Consider the following 10,879-nt stretch of genomic DNA (forward strand, 5'->3'; position numbering starts at 1 on the left):
ATACGTCAATTCGAAAGCACTAACAGTGATGCAATTTGTCTTGCAGAAAGAGGGTTTTTCTCGACTATATTTATGGTTCAGTTTATTTTATAATTTTGAATGTAGTTTCCATTTCATTTGTTGTTGTTGTTTTTCTTTGATTACAATAGTTAAAGTACCACGTGTATATGGTTCAAGAATTTTAACTTAATATATCTTACAATTCTTATAGATAGAAGAATTGTAAACATCCTTAACTTGAAACATGCATAATATTTATCTTCATCTTTATACAATTTATTGTTTTTGTATATTTATATTGTCACTGACGCTATAATTATATTAAGTAGTGTCACACAAAAAAAATAATATTTTATCACTTATGATGAAATAATAAGTGGTGCATAATATGTACATTTGTAGTGAGATAATTAAACCTATCAAAATCGAGTTGATAAAATAATTAGTTGTTCAAACAAAATAAAATAGTCTGCTACCAAATTATGGTTTACTAATAATACTATTGTTAACATTAGGATTTAGACTTAATTGTTCTGGGATACAACTAATTTTATATAGAGAATCTAATTATCTTATCTATAGGTGATCATACTGAGTAAAATATAGTATATTATATTAAGTATATTTTTTTTAAAAAAAATTTGCAGTATTCAGAATTGTAAAGTATCATACAAAATAGTATGTATGTTTCATGTTCCAATAAGCCACGTTTAAAAGTGCAATAAATAAAGATAAACGCTTCAACGTTCAAAGGGGCTATCATTATTCATTAATATAATAATATTAATTCAACCAATTAATGTCATGTTTTTTGTGTAGTTTATCATTTGAATTTTTTTTAGGTCATAATTTTAACGTTTTGAATATTATGAGTTATTATTTATTATTTTATTAAAAGTGTGATTTACATTAATTTTTAGTAGAGAAATATGAAGGATCGTTTTAAACATATTTCTCAAAAGTGTCAATACTTGATATAGTCTCTTTATTGTTGTCCAAATAATTGTGTTTAACTTGATTCCATTTCAAATATGTTTAATTTTATGTCTTTAGGTGTAAAATGAATTTATATTTATTCAATTATTATTATTATTATTATATAGTATATTTTTCTATTTTTTAAATATTAAATAGTTATATTATTTCTTATTTTATTTAACCAATTAACGATTTAAAACTGTATGGAAAAAAAATATTCTGTTGTGCATCGCACGTGGGTTAACACTAGTTGTAGTATAACAAACGAGCTATATATCATCATAAATTCATAATATTGCACTCATATGAGTTGAGAATTGGGAACTTTAAATTATAGTTTTAGAATAGGGTGATGAAATCTTTATAATTTATTTTATACAATAAGAATAAATAAGAGAATCAACTTTTTTAGAAGATTTATATAATAACATTGTAGATGACTTTCTCTAATGTCGTGTATACAAATGAACTCCATTCAGTATTATAATAGTGTAAATTTTTTGAAATTTTAATGACATATCTTACTTTCAATGCTAGCTAGACAATTCTTGAAGTTAAATATTAGTATAAAAAATTAAACTTTTTATAACTCTCTCGATTTAAAATATTTTCACATATCATATATAAAATTAAAAATAATTTTATAAGTATTGTAATGGTAGTTAAATTACATATGTTCACGCAGAAATTTACACGAAAAAAATATAATTTGAACTCTCTGTCCATGTCGACCTTGTAGTATACAGACATTTAGCCAAATATATTACTGTTAGTTCGTGATAAGATTCGAGAAAATTTTAATAATAATTTGATCGTAAGTAGTTAGTGACCTTACGATATAAACTTTAAAGATGATAATGATATGTTTGATTCACCATATTTGTGACCATGCCGAAATTAGTCTAGCTTAATTTGGTATTGAATTGGATAAGGACATCTCAGTTTCGTTCTAATCCAGCCACCACCTCACCCCCAATATTAATTAAAATAAAATATAAAAAAAATTAATAATAATAATAATAAATTTTTTTAAAAAAAACAACGTCCGCAACTTGAAATCCCACTTGTTCTATGGCTTTGTCATTTAATCTACATACCTTAATTACGTCACTACCTGTCATATAGTAGGTCTGTTTCTAATTTATAAAATGGGCAAATGAATAGACTAATTCTTCCTCTCACATGTTACATAACATTATTATTTATTTATTTTCTTTAGAGGCTTGTCTGTGAATAATTCCAGGTGTATCCCTTTGTGTATGAACTGGCCGAGACGAATTAAGTTAACTTTAACTAGTATTAATCGAGTAAATATGACTTGTGTGTAAATCGTTTGACTATATTCAAGTACTGAAATTTATTTTCATAATAACTAATCATTAAACCATGTCAAACTGTGTAAGTTTTTTATTTATCCGTTTTCAACATAGCTTTGCGGATTAGTTTGTTTTCTTTTTTTTTATAAAAAATCCTCTTTTGAGTTGGCATTTTCTCAATATTAATCACAAGCGAACAAGGCTGAAACTAATTTCGTGATGGACTCCGTTTTACAGGCTTCACGAATCACGAGAGGCCCACAAGGCTGAAGCCCATATAGGCTTCATCTATCAGCAAAATGATATCCTACGGATGGGTTCACTTTGAAAGAATTGGGCCAATTTTTGTTTTCACTTTCCAGAATTAATTGTTGGGGCCTTACAATTGAGGTGGGGTCCGCACTATTCATATTAATTGAGGAAGAATTAATCTTGCAAAATTGGTAAGATTTGTATGTGCATTGAAAATGCACCAAGAAATGGATTTGGTTTTACACATTTGTTCCACTTTTTCACTTTTTCACCTTTCCATATTTCCACTTGAAGGGATAAATTTGTCAATCTATAATTCTATTAAGTCAAAGTTTTTATTTTATATAATATTTGGATCAATTCTTGGGCCAATTCTAGTATACTAAACAAGAGGGAACAAATGAGATATATGGCCAATTATGGCTCAAATCTTGACGGGATTGATTGAAATGAAATACTGAGAACTACATACCTTTTCCATAAAGATTGTTCTTTCCATCTCTTCTCCACAAATCAGTTACAAGTAGTACATTATGTTGGTGTTAGTCCGGTGAAGGATCCACTCGAACTCCGATCAAGGAACCAAACCATCAACTGAGGGAATGGCCCCATGATTAGGACCGGGAAAGGCCGGTCGGACTTTCTGAAAGTTTAGCAAGCCATTCATTCTCTTTACAAAGACCACCATGAAACTCTTCCATGACGATGTTTATGAGAGCCTCCACAAGCTCTTTGGAGGGCCAGCATCTTTTGATTTCAACAACCAAACTCTAGCCTCAGTTGATCCTGCCATCATTAAAGTATCTACTTGAATTTTCTTGGTGTAAGCCGTTTCAAAGAGGTAATGCTTGTAAGGAGTCGCAGTCACAGAGGACGATAGCATTGAAGTCGGATCTTAGACAACTGGTGACTCTGATGATCATGTCTCTGTTGAACGAACTGAAGTCAAAAGATTATGGAAACATGTATGATTTCAGATATGATGAACTGTAGTCACTTTAACTAAAAATCAATCACCTGAGATAGGTATTATGAGCTGCAAATTGACTGAACTTGTTCATGATCCAGTAAATAAAAAAATATTAGCATGTCATTAGTTAGAGGGGAATGTGGTAGGATAGTGCAAATATGTACAATAAATATTCCACAGTCACAAAATTTCTCATGTAATTGCATCCGAGCTCTGTCTGAGTGAACAAGTTGATCTTCATTTATTGGGCATGTTTGATAAAGTACTCATCCTGAAACGTCCTTTTGGACTTCGATAAAAAGGTTCTACTCTTTATATGGACTTCGATAAAATATTTACCAGTTGAAGGTTTCAGTGGTTTGGCTTCAGGCCTTTCTATCTACAAGACTTCTGAATCCTCTGAGCGGCTTCCTTCGTTCCATACATGCTTTTACCGGTTGTGTTTCCCTGCATACCCTACCAATGACATGATGCACGACCGTCTTAGCATTATCACTCAGGAGCATGTGGGTTGCAGCTTTGGCACATGGTGAGAATATGTGGATTTGGGGATCGTGATAGATGACTCTGGAGACTTTGACTGTTTTGGCAAGTTGACGAGTATCTAAAGATGGAGGTGTAGCTACTTGTCATGTTTTCTTCGACAACAACGATTGTAACTTGTAGCATCCTCTGTTTAAACTGTGGATATGGGTAACTTATATGTATATAGATGGCGAGAATGATGGGAATTATGTATACATGGTTCCCCGTTATGATCTTCTTCTCTCTCTATGGTCCAAGAGAGAGAAGAATCAACTCTCCTATTCGAAAGTAGATCGGTATCATATAGTCATTGTGAAGAGAGAATAAATTCGAAAATATTGCAAGACAAATACTTTCCTCCTACAGCTTATTCGATAGTATATCTTCTATGCTTTATGTAATTATGTTGGTAAAAGTTGACAACATAATTATCTGAGTGTTACTCTGATGATAAATAAACATCAAATGCAAACAAGAAAAATTATTATAGTCATCTGTATTCAAGATTTCAAGTAGGAGTAAAAAAAGTACTCAAGTCATAAGATTGAATTATTTTCTTGTGGATGATAACTTGCAAAACACAAATAAGTACTTACTAGTATAACTTAATTTTATTAATTCAAATATAAGGATGAAACTCCAAATTCCAATAAACCAAGCAGACTACTTTGATAACTCGAAATATATTCATCCTCAAATTACTCTCAAACACCCCAAGATAGAAAACTTGAATGATAGTACTAATACAATAACAGAGAAATAAACAATAATACCAATAAAAGATTCAAATACTGCCAACTTCTGTGATATGTATAGCTGCTCTTCACTCATCAGTTTTCTCAACAGGAGCAGCTTCCTCCTCCTTGGCAGCTTCAGCTGGAGCAGCCTCTTCCGCGGCTTCTACGGGAGCCACCTCCTCTTCCTTGGCGGCTTCAGCTGGAGCAGCCTCTTCCACGGCTTCAACGGGAGCCACTTCCTCTTCCTTGGCGGCTTCAGCTGGAGCAACCTCTTCTGCTGAGACGGGAGCCGCCTCCTCCTCCTTGGCGGCTTCCTCAACAGCCTCCGTCTCTTTCTCTGGGACGGCTTCTTCTTCGGTTTCTTTTACCTCCTCTGTCTCTTCAGCTGTAACTTCCTTCGTCTCAGCTTCAACAGCTGGCTCCTCCACAGCCGCCACTATTTTCTCTGGCTCGGCTTCAGCTACTTCTTCCTTCACCTCCACTTTCTCCGGTGTCTCCGCTGGAGCCACGATCTCCGCCACTGGAACTGATTCAACCTGCTCATCATGATTGCTTTTGCTTAATTTTTGAAGTTGATCATATATTTAAATGGCCATCACTATAAAAAAATTCTGACGAGACGCAATTACTTGCATTCGAAATTTTGAAAAATGACCTAAAAGAAAGCGGTCCTAAATTAAGGACAAATTAATTTAAAATTTTAATTTTTTAGGACGCTTCCATTTGCGTCCTCTAATTTTAGTTGGAATATCAACAATAAGGACATTTTTTAAGGTATATTTAGAAATGAAAATTAGAATCTTTAGTTGCATTAAAAATGTCCTTAACCTTTTTTTTTTTTTTTTTAGGATTTGAGATTAGCATTCCCGAGTAAGAGAATCATTTTTGATTGAACCTCTCCATTAATGAAGGGTAATCAACATTGATTCAAGCTCGTGTACACACTAAAAACCATGAAGTAAAAACAATAAATTTGATGATCTCGATCCAAACCATTAACTAGGAACAGGTAGAGACTAAATTAGCAAAGTGAACAAATCAATTTGACTAAGAGCTAGAGCAGATCGAATCATGATTGTGTGTATACCTCAACTGATGCCATTCTAGTATGAAGAGTGGTGAAGGAGTGAAAGCTAAAGAAGAAGAAGGAATTGGAAAGCTAAAATGCTAGTGAATGTGATGATATGAAAGTGTGGATTAGAGTGGGTATTTATAGGGGTTCAAATCAAGCACTTCAAAACATATAATAATGTTAATAGAGAATCTTGAGACAAACTGACACATAAGATGATGGTGATTCACAGTCATGCTTAGTTGTATTTGATTATACTTTTGCTACATAAAATAAAATATAAATACTCCCTACGCCCACTATTAAGAGTCTCGGTTTACCATTTTAGTCCATCCGCCATTAGGAGTTCCGGTACATTTTTACTATAAATGGTAGGTACACCTCACTTTCCACTAATTCATTCCACTCACATTCTATTATAAAACTAATATAAAAATGGGTCTCACGTTTCACTATTTTCTTACCCATATTTTTTTATACTATTTCTTAAAACTCATGTCGAACTCAAATGGAACTCCTAATAGTGAACGGAGGAGGAAGTAATAGTTAATTTAGCTTATCTTTGCTAGTAATAGTAGTACATAATAATAGGAGTAGTAGTTAGATGCAGCGAGCTTTTATATTTCATTAATTTGGAAAGGGCAAGGCACATGGTGGAGGCCAATTCCACATTTTGCCTATTCATGTGTATCTTCTTCTTTAACTCTCCTTTTCTTGAATGGCTCCTTATGGCATCGTGGAGAGGGCATATGTATGCGACTAGAGCCTATTTTTTTAAAATTATATTCCCTTGGCATCTCCGATCGTTCACCAAAATTAGTCATATAGTAGTATTAAAAATGGAAAGTTACTTTGAACTTATTATTACTTTTAGCTTTTTCTTTTATATTTTATTACTACCTCCGTTCCTGAAAGTTTGTCACAGCTTACCATTTCGGTCATTTCCTGAAATTTTGTCACACTTCACTGTTTTATCATTTTTGGTAGTAAACCTCATATTCGACTAACTCATTCATACTCACATTTTATTATAAAACTAATACTTTAAAAATAGGACTCACATTCCATCAACTTTTTCAACTCACTTTCATTACATTTCTTAAAATCCGTGCCGAGTCAAAGTGTGACAATATTTGGGGATGGAGGTAGTATATTTTATCTTTCTTTTTTCCTATTTTATCTGTATAGTTCTCTTATTTTATACACTTTATGTATTTTGCATTAAAATTGGTACAATTTATTCATCAAAACTCAAGAAATTGTTTCTTTTTTTTTTTAAGATGAATTGGAAACTTGAAATGAAGGGTGAGATCGAGAATGGTCAATGGGAAAGTTTATTAAAAGATTGAAAAAAGTTAAGGATTGATGTGTGCATAGAATTGGTGTATGTGGGCCAAATAATGGACGAAGGCCGGTGGCGTTACTTTAGTGCGGGGGCCACCGCGCCAGCTATGATCGTTAGCAAATGGGACCCAGCAGTCGGCCGACGTGGACTCCTTTTCGATATCTCAATCTCGTCCACTAGCCGTGGGGTCCACCCAAATGCTGCTTTCCAAGAGAAGTACTCTCGTGACATGGGTCCCACATACGTGCCGTCAGATGGCGCCACGCTGGATCGCAGTCATCACCGCTCAATTCCTGTCCTTGTCTCCCCTCTCTCTCCTGCTCAATACCGTTAGGTTTTAAAGCTTGATCTCGCAAAATTAATTCTTTTTCAACATAAAATGTTTAGTTATATGAAAACAATAAAGCTATGCAACCAAATTTCGTATAACGAAATTTTTCAGCATGGAATTTAAGGAGACGGAGTTTTGTTAAGAAATTTAGTTATGCAAAAAAGTAGGTGGTAAAAGTAGCGCATCCACAACCTGCATTTCTGGACCATACGACGTCTAAGCCTCGCCCCATGCACCGCCACATCAGCATTTTATCCCTCCGCTCCTCTCTGACCTCGCAATGGGGCGTGACTATAACCCGCCCTAAGCCCCGCCCCTAAAGCATTTTATTTATTATTCTGAATATTTAAACACTAAAAAAATTCATTAATCCTATTTTTTATGCTTGCAAATATATCAATTAGCAAGAATAAAAAAATATAAAAACACCACAAATTAAAGGCATATCCTATTGTCAATATTTATTTTTTATTTTTTATATTTTATGCTTGCATATATGAAAATCGTCACAATTCATTATTGAATTTAGAGAGAAATTGAGATGGGGAAGAGAGTGGAGTGAAAGGTGTGAAATGAAGTTAAAAAATTGGTGATATATATAGAAGAAAATACAAAAAAAAATTAAAAATGTGTGCATAGTCCGCCCCCTGCAATGGGGCGGACTATAGGCCGGACTATGCGAAAAATGATTCATCGTCCGCACCAGATGCATAGGGCGCGGACTAAGGAAATCACATAGTCCGTGGTGCTGCAGTGGCGGACTAAGGGGCGGACAATGCATCGTCCGTCGCATCGTCCGCCCCATTGTGGATGGCCTAAAAGAGAGAATACCAAAAAAGGAAATGACTCACTTATCTTAGGACGTCCCAAAAGGAACGTGAGTCGCTGAAGTATTAGTTATATATTCTATACATATGTATGTATCATTGTTAAAGAACTGAAGGATTTAAGTTAATTTTCATAGTACTATTATTACAGTTATTTAAAGTGACAGACATTAGCAAGAATACATACTACTTACAAAAATATTGTGGGTTGTTAAATCATTAGATAAGGGAATATTTAATTGTAGAGATAGGAAGAAATGTGCGCAGTATCTCAGGCCAATTGTGTAATCAAGAATCTGGTCATTGTTCTATTTTAGATCCAAATCATTTGATTCTAAAGAATTAGTTAATTGTTAAAACATGATTTAGCATAAGAAGATTAGATGATCATTTCACGGATTTAAGCGGCCAAGAATTAAGACTGCCAGGATTATATGCATATCAATAAAATGGTGGCCTATAGAGTATAGATGTGTATTTATCACTTAATAAAAAACACCCTGTCAAATAGAAATGCACTTTTCAATATATAGCTTGAGCCATGAGATCGAATCACCTACAATTTCAATACAAGTAGCATAATTGTAATTGATGCCCAGCCACTTTTTAATGAATAAAAAAGAAACACAAATGCACCAATTGCTATAAATTCTATAATACGTGGAAGCTAATAGATTCTGTATATTATCTCCATTCACATTACACAATTTGTCAATTATAATCCGACGCAAAAAAATTAAATAGAAAGGACTAAAATCTTAAATTTGACATGACATGAGTTCTAAGAAATATGAAAAAAGTGAGTGAAAAAATTAGTGGAATATTACTCTTGTTTTAATATATTAGTTTTATTATAAAATATAAGTTGATTGATATAGTAAAATGCGTGACATCAAAAATAGACTAAGTAAAATGAGATATTTTTATTCAAAAATAATAATTTCACTTGTGAACGTAACATATTTTATTATCCAATTGCTAAAGTATGAGAAAGAAAAAGAAAATGTGATAAAGTGGTAAAGAGAACGAGAAAAGGTGGTGAGAATGTTCTATAAATAGATTCATCCCCTAATAATAAAGATTTTTTAGACGATATAAATTTTAATGCGAAAGTAGTAAAGTAGTACGAATTATAAAGAGGAAAATAATTGAAGCAAGTGTAATAGAAAAAAATAATTTTGTGAGACGGATTAAAATAAATATTTTTAAGATGAATAAAATAATATATAATAAAGGATATTTTAAAATAATAATATAGAGCTGGGATGGATTAGTTTGAAAAATATTGTAGAGAAAGTCTGATAAGCCCAAAGCGTATATACCCTAAAGCCTAAAGTGAATGAATAAGTAGCTATTAGGGTCGTGGAGGCGGAGCACGATTGTATTGGTGGTGGGCCCCGTCCGACTTATTTTCATTTGATTTACGTGTATTGTGGTGTGGCCCATGCCTTTTGCCTGGGCGTCACTACCCCAATTGGACACCCACACACAAAGATTCTTTGCTACCCCGACTTCTATTTTATTTTATGTGACATCTGTCCCTACATTCTCTTATGAAAAACGATGATGGAATTAATAAGTAAAAATGTAGAAGGCCACGCCAATATTCCTATCCAAATATAAGAACAATAAAATATCCCAAAATATTTCCGTAATGTATTGTTGGGTCAAACCTATCTCACGTCGGATGAGTGAGCGAAATTGGATTAGTATATAAGTGCTATACATCCCTAATTAGTTTGAGGTCTTTTGGAAGTGACCCAAAAACAAATCCGTGCGGGCTTGGCTCTACCCAAAGCGGACAATATCAAACTAATGTGCAGTCGACGATCCCAACATGTATTTAGTTTATAAAAACTTGGAACAAGCTAAGTATCTTAAAATATGCTCCATATTGCAACACCATTTTAACTAAAAGTACGCACTTTGCGTAGTGCTTATGTGTGCGCTTAAGAACAACTTAATCATAGATTTATTGCTGAATGATTGAATTTTATGATATACCGTGGATTAAACTTGACATATTTTTTGTGATATTTGTCTGTAGAACTCCCTCCGATCCGTCTTCTCTATATTATTTTTTCTTTCTTACTTTACTTTCTTCATGATCATTTCGCAAAACAAGTGTTTAAAAGAAGCATCTCGTTTATGATGTGACGGGGAGAGTATGCAATATGCATATTAATATAGATTCTTTAGTCTCGTTCAAAAATCATGAGATGGTGAAGATGAAAATATCATTTTCGGGATTGTTTAAATAAGGACTTACAAATGAGAGGTTAATACAGTAAACGGTTACCAAAGAAAATCTATGTAAGGGTTTAAAACTTTAAGATAATGATATTAGACAAATTAGGTCCTTATACATTTCCACTCAATTTGTATAAGGTCATATATATTACGACAAATAAAATGTAAGAGGACATACTAAAGTAAAGAGTTGTCACTTGTCTTAGCTTGAGGATTCATCTATTTCTTTTAATATTGCGTATCAAACTCTTCTACTAACGATAGTGAGAAGCAACC

The 10,879-nt window shown here is 33.1% G+C and overlaps 1 protein-coding gene across 2 annotated transcripts; it reads right to left on the reverse strand.

Moving 5' to 3' along the window:
• Window positions 1–4,685: 4,685 nt before the first annotated feature.
• On the reverse strand, window positions 4,686–5,981 carry LOC125186192 (induced stolen tip protein TUB8-like). Of its 2 annotated transcripts, XM_048082540.1 has the most exons (3): window positions 5,866–5,981; window positions 4,988–5,314; window positions 4,686–4,957 (listed from the first exon to the last, which is right to left on the reverse strand). In XM_048082540.1, exons 1-3 carry the CDS (start codon window positions 5,878–5,880, stop codon window positions 4,865–4,867), a joined length of 435 nt encoding a protein of 144 aa, XP_047938497.1. In that variant the 5' UTR covers window positions 5,881–5,981; the 3' UTR covers window positions 4,686–4,864. The 2 variants fall into 2 exon arrangements, with proteins under 2 accessions (XP_047938497.1, XP_047938496.1); XM_048082539.1 differs by having other exon boundaries at window positions 4,686–5,314.
• Between the last annotated feature and the right edge of the window lie 4,898 nt (window positions 5,982–10,879).

The sequence above is a fragment of the Salvia hispanica genome, chromosome 5 (assembly GCF_023119035.1).
Source record: "Salvia hispanica cultivar TCC Black 2014 chromosome 5, UniMelb_Shisp_WGS_1.0, whole genome shotgun sequence".
Lineage (NCBI taxonomy): Eukaryota > Viridiplantae > Streptophyta > Magnoliopsida > Lamiales > Lamiaceae > Salvia > Salvia hispanica.